General features: G+C 45.2%; 1 protein-coding gene across 2 annotated transcripts in view; it reads left to right on the forward strand.

The window, feature by feature from the left end:
* The window catches only part of ITGA1 (integrin subunit alpha 1), an 880,323-nt gene that overhangs the window by 647,352 nt on the left and 212,918 nt on the right, over positions 1 to 20,053 (forward strand). For both annotated transcript variants that reach the window (XM_085631246.1, XM_085631248.1), the window contains exon 14: positions 18,353 to 18,610. In XM_085631246.1, the coding sequence (XP_085487372.1) occupies positions 18,353 to 18,610 (258 nt within the window). The remainder of the gene's footprint in view (positions 1 to 18,352; positions 18,611 to 20,053) is intronic.

Consider the following 20,053-nt stretch of genomic DNA (forward strand, 5'->3'; position numbering starts at 1 on the left):
AAAGACATTTACAAAAGAGCGTAGAAAAAGTGTAAAAAAAAGTGTAAAGAAAGCTCAAGTTCCAAGAAGGAATAAAGAAAAGAGTGAAAAAATAGAAGAAGATGAAAACAGGATCCAGAGTGAGGTTAAGCAATACTAAAGTTCTTTATGAATTTATAAGAACTGCTCACCCCTGGGACACTAGTAACCAAACAGTACTGTATTCTGGTCTTAGAGATGTTTTTTCATTTGACATTTATACGGAACTTACCCTCTCAAGACCTGATACTTTTAATTCTTAGACCCATCTTGTTTGGTTTACAGAAAAAACGGTCTACGCGTTTCAAGCCCCTAAAAGTTATTTGTTGGGTTCTCCTCAGGACCAGGAACTGGAAGCTAAAATTGAAAGAAAACAAAGAAAACGTGTATGTTAGCATACTCTCTGCTCACTTACAGCACCACCAGGTTTTGGAGTGATCTGAGCTGGGGATGTTCATCCACTGTAGACAGCCATGAGGGGGTTTGAGGTGAGTTCTCCCTTTCCTTGGTGACTCATAGCTGAGCTGAATAGACCTTGGCTGCATTTAGAGCGGTGGGAGGAGTTTCACTTGCACCTGACTAGGCAGTGTCTCCTTTCCCTCAATGCTGTCTCCACCTTCTGTGGTCGTGCTGCATCAGACAGGACAGAACTGGTTTGGACTGGGCTCAGAGACCCTTATCACAAAGGGAACAAAGAGGAAATGGGGTATTAGTATTGGACCTTAAACCCCAGAAAATCAGAACACTTCTGAACTCAAGATAAACCTCTGCCTATATGAAGAGCTGGAGAGCTTTAAGGAGGAGTACTGCCCCTTCGCTGTGTGTGCTTTGCATTGTTGTCCCGCAGTTGCGACTTCTGCCAAGGAGAGGACAAAGACTAGAACTTTGCTGTGAGCCTGCTTGAAGAAGAAGGACTTGTTTGTGCTGGCCTCCTGTTCCGAAGTCTCAGGGACACAAAGACTTCACGTACAACCCACTGACCAGCACCTGGACTCCTGTGTGGACTCTTGCATTCAAAAGGGTGCCAGTTCCAGTTCCTGGGCCCTGAGAATTGTGTGGTTTGTGCTGGAAAGCAAGAGGAACACTGATGCCATCAGTGCTGCCACCAGTGATGCCGCGAACTGCACCAAGACTGGGGGCACCGCTCGTAAAGTGTACGACGCACCGCCCCAACTGCACCACAGCTCCAACACCCTTTGATGCTTGCCGAAGCCTTAAATTATCAGCCTTCAGGATACCAGTGCTCACACCGAAACCATCATCGCCAGTGCCTAGTTCCAGTTATCGCAAAGGCAATAACCAATGAGGGTGACCTCACAAACTCTTTGCATCGCCTCACTGGATCTAATACCTCCCCACCAGCGCCGCCTACATTCCCTTGTTCTGGATTCGACACCTCGCCTCCTCACGATCTTGACAACCCGTCTCCCCCGTGGCAACCAGGGAACCGGCTTAGCCTTGCCACCAACGCATCACCACCACAATGCTGTGCATCGTCCATAGACTTCCCTTTCAAGAAACTGTTGTTTGGGGGTTCCTGTGACTCTGTGCCCGACACCGCGCACCTTGCGGTCAGCTCCATTCTATGTTTTATCCCTGTCACAACGTCGTGATTACCCCAGTTGGAGCTATTTTGTTTCTACAAGTTCTATTTTTATAATAAGTGTTCTGAAGTTATAAATTAAGGTGGTTAGTCAAAATATCGAGTTTTTAATATCGACCTACAATAATATCGAGTTTTTGCTCCTGATGAAAGCCTTACTATTTGCATTCTGAGGCTGAAACATGTAGACGGGCCATCTCATATTCACTTTAGGATGCTACTGGTGAATTTAACCAGCTAATACATCCACCATCACCAATTTTTAACCTTGCCTTACTTTTCCATTATTAAAATTGTTCCGAACAAGTAAAGGCAATTTTTATATTCACGGTTTTTGCTCACTCACTGCACATTCCACGAAAAACCTGCTCCGCTGTAATCAGGCGTCACAGCACACCCGAGAGGCAGAAAGCCCCTCGGGTAGGCAAGCCTATGATGAAGCATGTCACCAACTAGGTTGGTGAGTGAGGCTTCTTTTTAAAATCACAGTTGTGACTCCTTAGGTAAGATCATTATTTGGAATCACTCTTTCATTGTCTATTGATGTACTGTAAGGGGACCAAGAGTGGCTTCACTATATTTCCCTTTCTGTCTCTCTGTTCTTAACGTCATAATTTAATACACATATGGTGGATTATTGTTTTTTTGGGTTTGGTATAGATATGGATACTTTAGGTTCCTAAACTGGTGTGGTGTTTTCACTATGTTACTCTGTGTTTTGAGTACAACTACTTTACACTTTGCTTTTAGGATAAGCCTGTCTGCGCGTGCAAAGCTACCAAGGGGTGAGCAGGGGTTATCTAAAGTGTGTAACTCCCTTACCCTTGATAGAAGGAAGGTCTCTACTTGGACAAATGTGCATACCCCTGCCAATTAGGGACCACCATTTTTCACAGTCCTCCTCCATGAGATACTTTGGGATTGAAGTCACCCCTGGTCTTAAACATATGGCGGAACGCAACCTTGACCCACTACATACAAGCATTAAGGCAGACATGAACCATTTGTCACAACTCAGCCTCTCTCCATGGGGGAATATTGAGATATTTCAATTGAAAGTGATGCCTAGATTGAACTACGTGTTTATTATGCTCCCACTCTGCATTCCGACCGCTTAATGGACACTCTCTAGAAAACCCTAACAACATTCTTGTGGGGAGGGCGGAAACCACGACTGAAACTGGAGAAGCTGCATGCCACCACAGAAATGTCTCTACCAAACTTTAACTGTTACTCGCTGGTGACCCAAAAAGCACCAATCAAATATGTCATACACACCACATTAGACACACCAGTTGATTACAGTTGGAGTCAGCCCTCTGACCCATAATAAGGGTGTTAAAATGTTGCACACAGGAGACACGGCTAAATTGATTTAGTCAAATCCTCTTTCGGCCACCACTGTCCATGTATGGCAGAAAGTCTGTAAATTACTGAAGATGAACCCCACTGTTTATGCAAAAGCCCTCCTGTGGTGCAGTGCCTCATTGTTGTTAGGGGGAAGGAACTCAACTGGACAAAATTTTAATCTAAAGGTATTCACCAACTCTCTGATTTAGGATGACTCCTCATTGTGCCTACCTCCCCTTTCCCCCCTCCCTCCAGTTAAAGCTTCCTGGGAGTCTTTCCATTCCTTTCTTGGTCAGGCAGGGACAGCTTTATGGTGGAGTTATCTGTGCAGCTGCACCGAGCGATGGCCTGGAAGGGAAGCACTGACCTCAGGGTGTACGCTGTGTTTAGCAATAACTCACAATTTAAAATCACCTGCTGCAGAGTTTGTTGTGTGCCCAACTTTCAGGCAACAATAAAAATGGCAAGATAACTCTTGTGATTAATGTTCCTGCTGTTGTGTGTAGATTTTGATTCTGTATATAGGTTTCCTGATTTATGGCCTTATATATACAATTCATATTGCCCTTTTTTAGGCATAGAAAATCCAGCCCTTATTTAGGTATTGTCCATGCTAACCAAATACAGGCATGGTCTCCTACATCCGTTAATCCATGTCACAACGAGTTCTTGGAAAACCAGACTCTTAAGCATTTAGGAATTTCCCTTGCTTGGATATTGAATTCTCCAAGAACTCATTGAGTATGCATGAACAGCTATTCCTTAGGGGTTCAATTCATGACGTTCCGATGTCCGACTTTTACGTCAATACAGGCATTCCTAAACACCTTCAAGGTATAAATATACCTGCACTTGCCTTGGCAAACCACGGTTCCGGTACAGTACAGTTCGACTGCCTACTTGGTGTTTGCCACAGCAAGTTCGGAAGGAGATCGAGTTCCCGCCTGACGCACTGAACAGACACTGTCATCCTCCTCGCAGATATTCCAGCTCCAGTGTTAATGACTCCCCTTGCGGGGTGTTAGATATCGAGTCCTGGAAAGAGATTCCAACCTCACACATTCTAAGGTATGGTGCAGACTAGAACTTTGAGAAACTTTTGGCAGCTCTTGGGAAAACTAAAACTATAGCTAGCCCTACTTTAGAAAACAGCACCTACTTCTTACCTCGTACTACACTTAGGTTAGGTACACTGGGGTAGAACTATTTCGAAGCATCAGATGAGTATCCACATTTTAGCCTGTGTTTATGTATTTTATGAATATATGTCATAGCTACAAACCATGCTATTGCAGTATTATTTTATCTTACTGCTAACCTTGTACATATTGTACTTCGCATCCTGTCTTACGATTGTAGCAGTTCATATCTCTTGCATGAGAAATAAGACTGTTCAATAAACCCCTTTTTATTGAAATGCCCGTCTCTCTATTTCTGTGCAACTCTGTAGAAAAGAAGCATGCACGATTGACTGAGTGAAACTGTTATCTATTGTTTCCATGGTTCTGAGATTGTTCCGACTCTAAGGGAAATAAAGTTGTCATGTTTATGCGGTTATCAGAAACTAATCCCTTCTTGTATATACGAGAAGTTTCTAGTGACCTCTGAGTTAGCAAGCACACACAAGTAATTAAGTTTAATGTACTCGATAGAGATATACTGACCTCAGTCCTATGTCAAAACTATAATGTATGTTATTCCAATGCACAGAGCCTATCATGGATATAGGATCTACACTACATGGCGCCCAACGGTTTGGTAAAGCACTAATTTAATGCTAGATACTGAAGTAACTTAGTCGTGATTTTCTCAGAGACCCCTACTCATAATACTCCATAAGACGTCTGGAGTGGGTAGGGATAATATCCGCCATAGCTGAGTAGGACAAAAATCCTATGTATTAGCTGTTTGGTTGGTTCAACGTTGAAGGATACAGTGTTCCAAAATATTGTGCACCTTATCTTTTGTTTCCTTGAAACTTGTTCTACATTTTTCATTAAACTAAAATGTCTGATACAGAGGCTCTGGCTGACCAAGTCGTAGCAGCTTTTAATACTAAAGGTTTAAATGAAACCGATGAGGGTGTTATAAACATCCATCCACATTTAAGGAGAACCATGACTCTAAAACTTATAAAACATGGCCTAACACCAAGAGGTGTTAGGGCAGTTTTTGTGATAGAGGCACGTGAATCTCACCAAGACAGAGGTATTAAGGCACCCTAAAACATTACAATCACATTACCAGGCTCGGTCCACTAGGTAGACCAGGAGCAACATGGCCGATTTTAGCCGGCTACTCACCTCATCCTGACTTTGAAAAAATGACAGATGTAGAATTACTAGCTCAACTCAAGGAGCTAATCAAAATCTACAGACAATTAGTTCAATATGTCATGCAGACTTTCACAGTCCAACCACCATTAACCATTCAAAATCCAGCCCCTCATCAGGGGAATACACTAAAAATCACTCCACAGACTTTACACGCAGTCATGGGTAAAATGCCCCAAAACGTGAACAAATTCCATTCTGGATAGCTCAAAAAATTACTCAAGTCGAAGCAGTATTTCCTAATACTAGCCCTTATGAGAAACACAGAATTCTAACAATCTGTTTACCAATGGGGATCACACCACATCTGGAAGACTGCACCACTTGGGGCACAGTCTTTGCTGCAATCTACACAAAAACACATGGTGTTCCGTCCATGGCTGTAATACCTGATGTCTTGAAACAAATTCAAAACGAATACGGGGCAGAGCCTGCTCTGAATTTAGGTATGAAGTGACTGAAAATTTTCAACCAGGTCTCAACAATAATATTATCTAATATTAAAGGAGAAGCAGCATCAGTGGCAATCCGCCAGAAATTAAGGGAATTTGATGTAACAGAACAACCACAAGAACTAGCCAGAATAATTGAAAAATCCTATGAAGAATTAGGCCGAGACACTTTGGGAGGGAAACCAGTTAAACCACAACTGTCCTGAAAAGGCCTTTGCTAAAAACAATCCTACCTCTTCTAAAAAGAAGTGGGAAAATAACAAACAACATTCAAAAGAGAAATATTCTCAAACCCGAAGAAGGTCTCCTCAAAAGCAGCCCTCCGAAAGGAGGTATAACCTCAGGAATAGGGATAATTTGAGAAAACCTGACAGGTATCAAGATACTGATACACGTTCCTCTCGTACGTTTCAGATATCATCACAGACATCCAAAAGAAGAGGACAGTCAGAGAACAAAGAAGAACGCGTGAAGTCCAAAGACGATCAACACGTTCAGAAAAACAAACCAAAACATCAATTCTCCAAGAAGAAAGTAGCAGGTCTGAAGATCAGACAAGCAGAGGATTCTGAGAACACAACTAAAGAACAGAGAATGGGCTCAGACAATGTTGGACAGCACAGCAGAAGTTACAGTAGCTCGCCAGAACCTGAAGGGGCTTCTGGAGACAGTGGACTTGAATGAGGACATTCAAGTTGAAACTGCAGATACCAGGATTAGTTCTCCGCATACGTTATATGAAATAACACTCCGGATGGAGGGAGACAGACCAAGAAAAGTGAAAGCACTCTTTTGGGAGCGACTTTCAAAAGGGTTATGATATACTTCTAGCAGAACAAGACTGGCCACCAGAATTTGTCAGAGAGTGCCCACATGGCGAAGACATCATTATGCCAGCCTTCCCATGTTCCAGTACATTTAAAATAAACTTATGCCAGGAAATGGGCAGTGGCCCAGGCCCCAGCATTATATAAGAATCATGTAGGATGTGATGAGGACTCACCTCACCACAAAATCCAGTTAAAAAATCAACCAACTGTACAAAGGCAGTATCCAATTAAGCAAGAATCGATTCCTGAACAAAACACAGGGTATCAGTATCAATAGTCCAGACCCCCGCTATGTTCAAAGACAGCATCCAGGGGTAGTAACAACATACAGTGTAGGGAAACTTTGCCTTGATTGGCTTCAGAAAGCTACACTGAAGGATGTAAAACAACATTTAACTTTACTTCAAGAAGGCGCAGACCTTAGGGAATTCTTGCTAGGACCAAGAAAACTGCTTCAAAAACGTTTCTACGCTGCTTATAATGAAGCATGGAAGGTTACCCTAGCAGAGACTGCAGAACAAATACGAGAAATTGATCGTATTAATTTAGAGAAAACTCTCTCTGTAGTAGACAATGGGTTAACGACTCTGTCGTCAAGAATATATTCATTGGACAGCATTGTGTCTTCTGTCATAGACATCATGGAACGGGACTTGGTCATGTTGCAACGTGGTTAGTCTCAGCTACGTTCTATCATGCTATTGAGCTGGACACTACAAAACTTACGTGCAGGCTATGTGCCTTGGCGTTTAATCAACACTACGTCACTGTTTTCAGAATTCAATCTCACTGATAAACAGATCAGACTGGCACAAAGGGGAGCACACTACACTATGCTGAGCATTGAAAAACTGGAATAATTACCATTCATGGTGGCAGAAAAACCAGCTACTGAGTGGATCATACATGGTAAAATTACTCTGCCTGTTACAACTTTCCATTTTCAGTATTGCCTAAAACCTATACCAGTAGGCAAATATTAAAGGTTGGGTGAAGAATACATCAAGACATCCTGGGATTTACCTTACACACATAGATGTTGGAGTGGGGAACGTGAAGTGTTTCTTACCGGTGAAAACTGTGAACACGTACTAAGCGGTTCTCTCCTTTGTCAGGGTATTAACTTACACGGTGCCTGTGATGGTTCCACTACAAACTTATCCTGTCACCTGCAAGGTTCACCGGCTGCAGTGATTAATCCAATTTTTGGCCAACTTTCTAATGGGAGTTACATTATGTTGAATGCTCATAGCTGCTGTGGCATGTTGCCAGCTCTTCCATATCTAGTTACGGTTACATCCAGGGTCAATTGCTGTATGCAAGTCTTGTTTCCACAAATAGACACAGTCAGGGAGTCGCCTTTATGGCCTTCACTGAACATCTCTTCTATACGAATTGATACTCTAAGCAGAATGAAAGCCATTCTTTTACAGAAAACAGTGCCACTGACCTCGGCCAGATATATACCCTTTTGTATACAAACTGCCCTGTGCATTTCTCAGAAATGTTAGGTCATATCTTAAACATGTCTGATATGAGCAGTAGTATACATGTATTTAACAACGTGTGTGCAGGACTGTTAGCACCTTTTCAAGCAGTCCTCAGCATATTTCCAAACTTCGTGCTCTCTGTGTTTGGCGGACTGCCGCTCCTTTTAGCACTCATTGCAGGGATCCTATTTTTGCTCCTACTGCTACGATGTGGCAAGCCACATCACCAGCATCACTCCAGGCACCATAGAGAGAGCTCTTTTGGAGAGGAAGTGTCGTGAGCGCATCGTCCAAATTTCGGGTTTACCTTATCTACGAGAATTAAGCACCACATGGTTTCTGTCATTCAGACCAATCTGGCAAGATTGCATCTTACCTGTTCTACGGTGCCTGCTCTGCAGTGAAGAATGCGTGCTAGACATCTGTCTTAACAGTCCCATCAGTTATGCCTATGGATATCGATACTCTGTGTTTTCACCAGCGGCTACCAATCCTGATGACGGCATTAATTGAGATATCACAGACGCAAATTGCTACTGCTGAGGTACGAGAGGAAACATCAGGCACGCAGGTAACATCCGATTTGAACATTGCTGATGCAACCAATGCTGAAGGCGAGAGTTCACATCTATGTGCAGTTAATCTTCTAAACAAGGTATTCCAACTTTCACCTACAACAGTAGACACATTTTTGTCTACAGGATTTCATGTTTTCTCCAGGCCCACATACTGACTTTTGATTCCGGCACACAGTGTTCCGATGAGACTCTGAATTTGGCCTTCTTCTTTTCAGACAAGGGACTAACTTTGGAACTTTTTCCTATGATTAATTTTTTTTTCAAATTTGGATTTCTTTCTTCATTTTTGGCACAGTAGTCTGCTTATAGTAGAACTATTCATAGAGAACAGACTTCTTTGAAAATCTTCCAGGGACATTATGCCACTTTGTCAAAACGAGTTCTTGGAAAACCAGACTCTTAAGCCTTGAGGAATTTCCCTTGCTTGGATATTGATTTCTCCAAGAACTCATTGAGTATGCATGAACAGCTATTCCTTAGGGGTTCATTCATGACGTTCCGATGTCTGACTTTTACGTCCATACAGGCATTCCTAAACACCTTAGAGGTATAAATATACCTGCACTTGCCATTGCAAACCATGATTCCGGTACGGTCCAGTTTGACTGACTACTTGCGGTTCGCCACAGCAAGTTCGGAAGGAGATCGAGTTCCCGCCTGACGCACTGAACAGACGCTGTCATCCTCCTTGCAGAGAATCCAGCTCCAGTGTTAAGGACTCCCCTTGCGGGGGTGTGTTAGATAACGAGTCCCGGAAAGAGATTCAAACCTCACACATTCTAAGGTATGGAGCAGACTAGAACTTAGAGAAACTTTTGGCAACTCTTGGCAAAACTAAAACTATAGCTATCTCTACTTTAGAAAACAGCACCTACTTCTTACCTCGTACTACACTTAGGTTAGGTACACTGGGGTAGAACTATTTAGAAGCATCAGATGAGTATCCACATTTTAGCCTGTGTTATTTATGTATGTATTTTATGAATATATGTCATAGCTACAAACCATGCTATTGCAATATTATTTTATCTTACTGCTAACCTTGTACATATTGTACTTCGCATCCTGTCTTACGATTTTAGCAGTTCATATCTCTTGCATGAGAAATACGACTTCAATAAACCCTGTAGGAGAGTAGGATCTGCACTTGTGTTGCCCCCACTTTTTTTCTGATGTATACACTGGTTTCTGGCTATAGTCTGGCTGGGTCCCTGCTAATCAGGGCCCCAGTCTAACTGATCTCTCTAAACAACTTGGTGTGCATATTAGATGCACTAGTGATTGGATACTGTGGTACCTTATGAGCCCCTAGTATATGGTACCTTAGGTACCTAGGGCATTGGTACTTCACAGGCCTACCAGGGGCTGCAGCATGTATTATGCCACCCCTGGGAAGCACTCACAATCTGACACCACAGGCCTGCTACTGCAGCCTGTGTGAGGTAGTGTTAGCACTCCTCACTGAGGTATAGGTTCCTATATCTCACCATACACACACATATAAACCTATCAGTCAACCCTATGGTAGGCCCTATCAATCCCAAGGGCAAGGTGCTTGGTTTACTATGTGAGGGGGTGCTTCTGCCTGAGCAGGACCCCTCTGCAGCTGGCAGAGTCTATTCTCTGCTGCTGTTTGTGGATGCGGTTAAACCATATACTCTTAAGTGCATTATAACCTCGCGGTAAATGCTAACTTTGGAATGACTGCATCAAAACATGTCGTGTTTGGTGTCAAACAACTTGGAATCCTACTCCCACACCAGTAACTGGTGTGGGAGTAGGATCCCACCCTTCTAGAGGGGACGACATGTACACACTGTACTACACGGTAGAAATCATCTAGAGCACTGGCATCACAAAATGGATGCCACCAGCACAGACACCGGGCTGCCCTCCTGATGCTGACCGAAACTCGCAGTGGAGAGAGCCCAACAAAGGGTTTCCTGTCACAGGGAGGTGTCACCACCTCCCAGACAGGATTTAGTGTATTGGAGCTGGGTGGGTGCACTCTTAGAGTGCTTTGAAGTCCTGCACTGGGGGAGCAGTAGGCTCCTCTGTGCATATGCCAGCTCAAACCGGTTCAGGGGCTACCTGCCCCTGCTCTGGCGCGAAACTGGACAAAGGGAAGTGGGTGTAACCACCCACTACCCTGACCCCCCTAGAGGAGTGGTCATAGAGCTAGTCCCTCCCATCTTTTCACTATAAGATACCACACATTGCCAATGCAATTTAGATTACACCTGGACGACGCTCTACTAAGAAGAATCCTGGCCCTTCGACGTTCCACTATCTCTGGAAGACTGAAGAATCTCCCTTGGAGTCAAGGAATGACTCCCCTGCTTGGCAGGCACCAAAACTCTTCTACAACGGTTGCAAACTTTACCGCTCTCGCCGGAGCCCGAAGTACCTGCGTCCCCTGAAGCAAATTTCCTGACCTCTCGACGGCCATTTTGAGTCCCCAGCGAAGCTGTGGCATCTGGACCCCACGAGTGACGAGGAACAGCAATACCAGGGAACCATGCACTAATTTCGAGTGCAAGCCCTAATCTACGTCCAACGAAGTTGTGCTTTGAACCACTTGTTTTCCAAGTCCCGAGCAAGTCTAGTACCGAAGATCAGCAGCCTACCCCATCCCGAGTGACCGTGGGCTGTTGTTAAACTTTTCCTGCAAAGGCGTCTTTGCAGTTGCTTGCCCGTTGGCTAGTAACTCACCTGAAGACTTCCACATCAACTTCAAGGGCTCACCTGCTTGCTCTGGGCCTGCCCTCACTTACCCTTGCTGGGTAAGTCCATCAGACCTTGCTGGTCTGCACCATTGCCAATCTTCACTCTACACGAGACTTGCAGCTGCCAAGGATTGTTGGCTCCAATCCGGGTGCCGACACCGTCGTCAGCTGCAGACGTTGTGGGACCTCCCGAATCCAGCTGCTGGTCATCGTCGAGCCTTCCTGGACCTCGTGAGTGAAGAGACAAAACACCATCATTGACCTGAAGAGACGCGACAGCTGTGGTCATCCATGTCGCTGGCCACCGGTCACTGGCAAGTGACTCTGAACTCTGTCCCCTCAATTTCTAGGTCTTCTGCAACTCCAATCCATCGTCGGATTCGAACGGACACCTCTCCAGTCATCACAAGCAGCAAGTCTTCAAGGATCTCCATTCAAAACAGCTTCGCGACCCGACACCAAAGGACACCTATGCACCCAGCTTCCCTGGGTGAGGTAACTCGTGCACTCCGGTGCCCAAGTGTGTGTTGGCTCTCGAAATACGTAAGTTTCTTGCTTGTTGACTTTTGCGAAGTGCCCTAGAACTGTAAAATACTAACCGCGACATTTGCCATTGAAACGCATTGAAAACCCGCGTGTGTGTTTAGACACTGCACGCGTCTCCTGTGGGCTGATTACTTACCTGCTAACACTGCAGAAGTGAAGCCTCAGCGATTCCCAAGGCCCTAAGCCTCTTACTTTTGCAAGTCGAATTTGTTAAACCACTTTTTTAGTATATGGTCTGGTACGCCCCTAGGGCTACAGCCATATTTGTGCTTAATTTATTGAGAACTGTTGATCTTTTGAATGTTTACCTGGCTCTAATCTCATAAAGAGATTAGTAGAGTATATTTAGAAATAAATACATATATATTTGATATATATACCTGTGTGGTGTCTTTTCATTTGGTAATTCAAGAGATTATAAGGTAAAACAAGCTGATTTACATTCCTCAGAGACTTAGCCTGAAGGCTGCTCTCCACAGCTACCACTAGGATAGCTTTCTTTAAAGGTTGTCTTAAACCTATCTACCACAAGAGTCGAATTGGACTGGTGCAAGGTGGCCACTATAACTAGTGACCAGCATATGCCAGGCCAACTTCTCACAACCCTCTTTTTATTGAAATACCCGTCTCTCTATTTCTGTGCAACTCTGTAGAAACGAAGCATGCGCGATTGACTGAGTGAAACTGTTATCTATTGTTTCCATGGTTCTGAGATTGTTCCGACTCTAAGGGAAATAAAGTTGTCATGTTTATGCGGTTGTCAGAAACTAATCCCTTCTTATATATTCGAGAAGTTTCTAGGGACCTCTGAGTTAGCTGGCACACATAAGTAATTAAGTTTATTGTACTCGATAGAGACATACTGACCTCAGTCCTACGTCAAAACTATAGTGTATATTATTCCAATGTGCAGAGCCTATCAGGGATATAGGATCTACACTACACTGCTAGAAAGAGACATCGGAGTCTTGTCTAGTGGCAGTTTTGACTCGCCATAAAGTAGTGTGGTGGGTTGCCATGCCTGCTGCAAAGAACAGATCTTTATTCTATGTGGATAGCTGAGTGGATTAGTAAAGCCAGCCATTACCAGTGCTTTAAAACAAATAATATGTATGTGTGAGAGAGGGGCTATGGAGAGATGAGGAGTGTGGCAGTGCGGGAATCCGAGGAGGAGGTCTTGGGGGTTAACAAAAAAAGATTGTTGCACCAGGTGTCACCAGTGCTAAAGACGGCCCTGTGGTCAGATAGTCCTGCTGATCCACTAAATGTTCTGATAGAAAATCTGGGATTAGGATTTAGTACTGTTCTCTGCAGGCCCTTACAGGTTTATCTCAGTGGCCTACCATAACAAAAGCACTTTTTTGAATGGCATGCAGATATCACATTATGATGTCACATCATCATGGGCATGTCATCCACATGATTATTAGTAGCCTGGGAAGTCTGAATTACAGTGCACACGTGCTGCCTTTCCCCATACTTTGTTTACCTTCTCCTGGGATAGGTAGGTCCCTTGAGGAGCCTCACAGCTGTTTGGCATCAGAGCCTGTTATAGCTGCCCCTTTCAGTCAGAGCCTGCAGCAAGGCCTCTCTGCACGGACCGTGCATTGCACCCTCGAGGCCTGCTTGCCTGATAACTGTAGCTGACCCATCCCTAAAGACCCACACATAGCTCGGTGATCAAGCCTGCTGGTCGTGTTGACCTGGCTGCAACGAGTAGATATTCACAATCAAAAGCAACATCTACTTATTGATTTTGCGTATTTGAGTAGTTAGTGCAACTTAATTAAATGTGTGTCATGTATCTGAAAGAAACACGTTAGTTATAGATTCCTTATCTTAGAATTACCCTCAGGTGTCAGACTGGATGCGGAAAGTTTTTTTGTCAGCAGAACCTCTGCGCGTCGGAAGGTGGTGTCGGTCGGCTTTGCATCTGTCGTTGGCGTCATGGTCGCCGGGATGATGTCGCGGCAGCTACTTAGATGCCGCCCTCACACGCTGACATGTTTTTTCTTTTTCCGCGCCAGCCAGCGCAGGTCCGGTGAGAGCGGTACCTCCAGTGACTTTTTGACTGACTTTTTTCTCGACTTTTGTCGACTTCGTTTCTGAGTCCATCGACTCCTGGTGCACGAGGGATGCCCGTTTTCAAGGCCTGCGGTTCCTGTACCTGGCTGATCCGCACAGCGTGTGTCTCTTTTACCTGGAGCGCGACTGTGACCCCAAGTCGTGCTCTGACTGCCGGTCGATGGCGCCGAAGGCTTTGTGTCGCAGTCCCGAAAGTTGCTTGAGCGCCGGCAGTCTCCATGACTTTCTGGTGTGATCTTGGATTGCAGACCCACCACTGGGGTTGCTATTGCTGGGGTATCTATTCTAAGGTTAGGAATCTATAACTTACGTGTTTCTTTCAGATGAACAAATTACTTACCTTCGGTAACAATATATCTGTAAGAAACATTAGTTAGTTATAGATTCCTTACCCCCCCACCCATCTTCCCTGTTCTGCAAACTGATTTCTAGGGTTAAGGACATCACTTCAGGGCCCTAGTTTTGTTCACCAGTGGACAGCGTCTTGCATGGCTCTGCATTTCTGGTGCAGAACGTCATGTATAGAACTGATGTCAGAGTGCGAGGGCGGCATCTAAGTAGCTGCAGCGATGTCATCCAGGCGACCACGACGCTACGATGGACGTGGAGTCAACCGACGCCACCTTCCGACGTGCAGAGGTACTGCTGATGAAAAAACTTTCCGGATCCAGTATGACGCCTGGGGGTAATTCTAAGGTAAGTAATCTATAACTAACTGATGTTTCTTACAGATATATCGTTACCGAAAGTAAGTAACTTGTTCTTCCCGTTTATCTTAATTTCCTTGAAATACAATCATTTACTGTAGTTACTCTTGTAACAGTACACAATGTAAACATATTCTGTAAGATGATTGCATGGAAAACAAAGTAGAAAGAAAGGTGAGCACAGACTGTAGCTCTCCAGTGTTTTAAACATCTCTGGCAAGATTATATCTGACTTTTAAACAGTCCTCAATTGGCGTAACGTCCAGACCTGCCAGCGCCCTCAGAGTGGACAAGCCACTCCTCCCCTGGCCTAGAGCAGGAACGCACACCAGCCCGCCCCCAATCAAACCCTTCTGCTTTCTTGCAGTGCGAAAAGAAGAAACATGAAATGGTATTTATAATACCATTTTATTTTTCTGCTTCTTGCACTGCGAGAGAGCAGTGGGGCGACGCTTCTCGGCCCACATTGGGGAGCCACCCCTGTGTTCAAGATATCTGTGCCCTGATTCCAAGAATATGTACATCATCTAACAGTGTGCTGAGTTTGAGATCCATGCCCATACTCCACAAGTCTTGTCTTAAGTTGTTATAAAAGAAATATGTTTTACTGTGTGTGATGATGGCAGCTATGAAACAAAAACTAGCTGTCTTTGGGAAAGGAGCATCTCTGTTATGCTTCCAACTCTGTCACTCTATGAAGCACTAGCAAAGGAGCTCTTGGAAGTGTACTTTGCCATGATTGCAGGCTGCTCTTGATGACCATGCATGCATGCTCACTGCAGCTCCGTCGTTGAGGCATCCTGCCCCAGTTGCCTGTAAAGCATGCCCCTGCACGCCATAGGCCTGCACATGATTGGCCAGAAGGAAAGACAGGGGTGAAGTGCCGCCCCAACACCGAGTGAACCCCTTGGCACGCACGTCGCCTGCATGGGACGAGGAAACTGTGCCCCAGTGTCAAACATGTCACCTAAAATCATGAGACAGGTGGCAGGACGCCACATCCAAGTAAGGACCTGGTCGGAAGGAGGAAGAGAGAGTGGCAGGATGCCACTCTGCAAAGGAAGACAGAACAGTGGCACAAAGCCATAGGGCAGACAAACATAACAGGCACGCAAGATGAAACAGAGAAGAGCGAGAGGACAGAGGACTCGTGCCAGCACTGGAGAAGGTGGTCACCAGCAGAAGCCAGCCACCGGGGTGCAGAGATGTCACTTGACACAGATTCGCGGGAGGACCAACCGTAAGCCGCTAGCAAGTGCAATCTGTGTCCAGGCCCCACGCTTTGCAGTTCGACCGTCCTCTCACCTGTCACCAGCTGCTTGGTATCCATAGCACCACACCTAATAAGTGCACCTGTTGGAAGATAACTGCAAGTGGCCACAAAGTCCCTCTAGTCCTCCAAACTCCACAAGGTCACCCGAGGCAAGAGATCGCTGCCTATTGCCCAACTGAAGGAAAATCACTGTTTTTGTCATCGTCATCCAGGTGCATCATCACCAAGGAGCATCGCACCACCAGAGTGGATCCAAACACTCCAGACATTCGGAGTTCAACGAGGCTAGCCACCCAGGAACCGTCTGTGTGCCCCGTCAACCTGAAGCCTGCCAAAGTAGAGCATACCCGACCATTGGAATATCCACCTCTGGGGTTACACGAGGCTTGGCCGTGGCCCTGTTGGGAGTTCTGCAGCGACCCCTCCACGTGGCCTACGAAAGGCCCACACAGCCCACGCGGTCACGTGGCAATCCTGGGGCAAGGGCCTCGACGGAGATCCGGTGAGAGGGGAATCCGAATAGGAGAGATGCATCGGCAGCAGCTCCACTACAGACACGGGAAGCATGGAGGTCACAGTCGAAGACCGGACACCCAAAGACCATCAGAGGAAGGCACAAAACCTGACTGAGACACCACCCTCTACGGCTACATGAGCGACTTGGCGGTGGTCCAGTTGGCAGTTCCTCAGCGACACCTTCGCGTGACCCACACAAAGCCCGCACAGTCCACACAGTCCCATGGCAGCCCGGGAGGAAGGCCTTCCAGGAGGCTTCAGTGAGAGAGGAGTCCAGGCAAGAGAGACAAGTATGAAGTCGCTCGCTGTCAGGAGCTAGAAAGACCATCAAGCACGTCACTTCCAATAGAAGGCCTCATACACCGAGATCATCCCCAACAGCTGTAGGTTTGTCGTCCACCGGAACCTGAGCGCCTGCGAGATCTCCAGAGTGGACTTCACCACCGCTCCAGATGCACTGATACTTGAACTTTGTAAATAGACTCCAACACCACGAGACCAGGCCGGTCTGAAGTTCATCCCCAAGGCGGACTAAAGCATCCTAACCATGCGGTCCAAAGCTCCAGCGCTGCCTGTCTGAGGGCCTGAAGAGAGTCATTTGGTGCTATGTGTTGTTTATTTGTTTTCTTACAGGTTGGACTTTTGTTTGTTTCTTTCCATTTAAGTTTGGGAGGGATGTAGTGTCCTGCTGGACACGTTCTAGTGTTTCACCCTGTCAAACACACACTAACACCCACCCATCACAGGTGTCACCAGTCAGGTGACCCTGTTAATAAAAGGGGCCAGGCGCTTGTGCCCTGGGCCGGATCTAGTATCATAACCACGGTGTCTGTGTAACTCATTATAGTAGCATGTGGGCCCAGGGCCCACAACACTACAGACCCCAGATGTAGATGTGCTGGATAACAGATGAAGGAAAGAGGGGTGGTGGAAGACTGAGGGAGGGATTTTGTGTTTGTTTTTAAAAGAATGTGACCAGAGCTCTCAAGTTGCCTTTGTGTCGATCCTATCAACTCTAATGATGCCAGATGCTTTGGCTGTTCACAAACCTTAGCAATCATATGCAGGCCAAATCCAGGCACCTTAGGGCGTATAACTGTGGTGCTCACTGGTGTATCTTGAACGAATATATGGCTTTTCCGCAGACAATATACGGTTAGAAAAATGTAGCTTTCATCTTTGAATATTTATTGATGTACGCCCAGATAATATATGGCCTGTTCCTAGAACATACAGAGGTAAACCTATGTAGCTCTTTGTATGGCGTGCTTTTTGGTGATTTAGACACCTGTCCTAAAATAATATACGGCACACATGCTGGCAATCTATGGGTAAGAGCAGGAAGCCCTGAGGATAGCAAATGTCTTGGATATTTGCGCTTCATGAATTAACGTACAATGGTTTAACCACACAGCTGGGAAATGCTTCATTTATTTACAGACCTAACCTACTCTGATATGATACATGGCTGTTTCCAGCGGTCACAGTGCTATACCCTTAGAGTTCTCAAGGTGGCGATGTTTTAGGTGTTTCCCACATACTGGGATTAAAAAGACTCACCATTTTTGAAAGATTAAGGAGGTAAAATACTGCTGCGAGATTTCTTCAACCGAAACGAAAAACTGTGGCAGAGTCGGATTTTCAATTAACATTTTTACTGCTGACTTTATCCAATACAATCCTATCCTTGCTCTACTGCGTTTTACCCGCTAATTGTTACCTTTTATTCAATGGAAATGTTCTCCTAGGCCATGTAATAATGTTTGCTCTTGTACGCACAGTATGGCTGACCATTATTTGCTAATTGCCATGCACCTTATGACATATTATCCTTTCACTTCACAGACAAGATTTGACTTTCAAATGAGCCTCGAACCCGTAAAGCAAACATGTTGTTCTTCTTCAAAAGACAGTTCCTGCAAAAATGACAATAAAAATGAGCCCTGCGGCTCTCGCTTTGGCACAGCCATAGCTTCAGTGAAGGACCTCAACCTGGATGGGCTGAATGACGTGGTAATCGGAGCGCCCTTCGAGGGCGATCACCGGGGAGCGGTGTATTTCTATTACGGCAGCGGCAGTACCATAAGGAAAGACTATGCACAGGTATTGTATGCAGTTTAACATAGGCCCCTTTCTTTAAGTGCTAAAATATCCGCATGCCGCCTTGGATGCCTTATTTGTTATTCATTTAAGCAGGAAAGGTTTAGTATGGTTAGAGGGCTTTGACATAGTGAACTAATTTTAAATTTTAGATGTAGATCCAGGCATTTTTTTGTGAAACACTTGTGAATATTCACAGATTGTCCCAGAAAGATTTGTGTCCCCCAAGAATATGTGGTGTTGCTCTGGGGGCCCGGAATGCTGGAGATATAATAGATATATCTTAATGTTTATGGAACTATAATGACAGGAGGCCTAATAGTAAACCTGGTATGCCTATGCAGTGGGAACAAGCAGCACTCTTTCCTGGAGCCCCCCTCCCTGGAAGTACATTAGTTTAAGGGCAGTCAGGCAAAGTCTGCCAGACACTGTATGATCTGCGCTTGGGAAGCAGGCCATACATGGACTCAAGCCTCATCCATGAATGTGGTTCTTAGGGTTTACAACTTCAGAGGATTCATTTGTGCAGATAAACTATGCAGAGTTTTGTCACTAAAATAACTGTTTATTTTCTTTCACTCAATAAGTTGGCAACTTCATAACATCAATTAGTCCCTGATTTGTAATTTGTAAACATTTGGGGGAAATTCATCAATAAAGTAATAAAGCTGCACCTACAAAAGTACTCAAATGTATAAGTGCAAGTTACTACTTTTTGGAATTGTGGGAAACGTGATATGAATGCAGCCTCCTACTTCCCAATGCTTAAAACTAATCTTGTGGCAAGAATGTCCCCTGCATGGTCAACGGGCATGTTCGCCTACCCGTGACTGCACGTGACGCAGGTACCCCAAGGTTTTATTTCGACACTGGCATTGCAGTAATTTATCTTGTGCAGAGAGGCATAGGCCTGTACCTAGTAATGCGAGGTTCAGAATCTGCTCTGTGACTTGGAGGGGCGCCCAAAGCCTACCCTCGTAATTAGCGTAGTGTCACTGTTTATGCCCAGGTTGAATCTGGCAAAGGAGTTGTGGCAATGTACCAGGTTTTTGTGAATCAGTGGTGTGACTAAACCTTCTTCTCTGCAGCAGGGAGTGGAGGCTCTACTGCCCCTCTCATGTAAAGTTCTGCTGCTGCATGAACCCTGAGCCTTGCTCTGAAATTCCATGTTTCTGTTGAGTACATGTATGTTGAGTGAGTGTGTAGCACCTGTATGGCAGGAGGACTCTGTATGTGGTTTGAGATTGAGCACCTTGACCAGTGGGATCTATTTTGGTTGGCCACTGGTTTAACATGGCACAAGATGGAGGGTGATGCAGCTTCCATAAATGGTGGAAGTGCATTGACTGGATTTCCATTGCTTGATACTTCGATGTTGTCCAGCCCTATTGCTACTTGCTGTGAGATCCATTACCTTGCACAAATCTGTGTCGGGGGAACAGCCAG

This window comes from Triturus cristatus, chromosome 2_1 (genome assembly GCF_964204655.1).
Source record: "Triturus cristatus chromosome 2_1, aTriCri1.1, whole genome shotgun sequence".
Classification (NCBI taxonomy): Eukaryota; Metazoa; Chordata; class Amphibia; order Caudata; family Salamandridae; genus Triturus; species Triturus cristatus.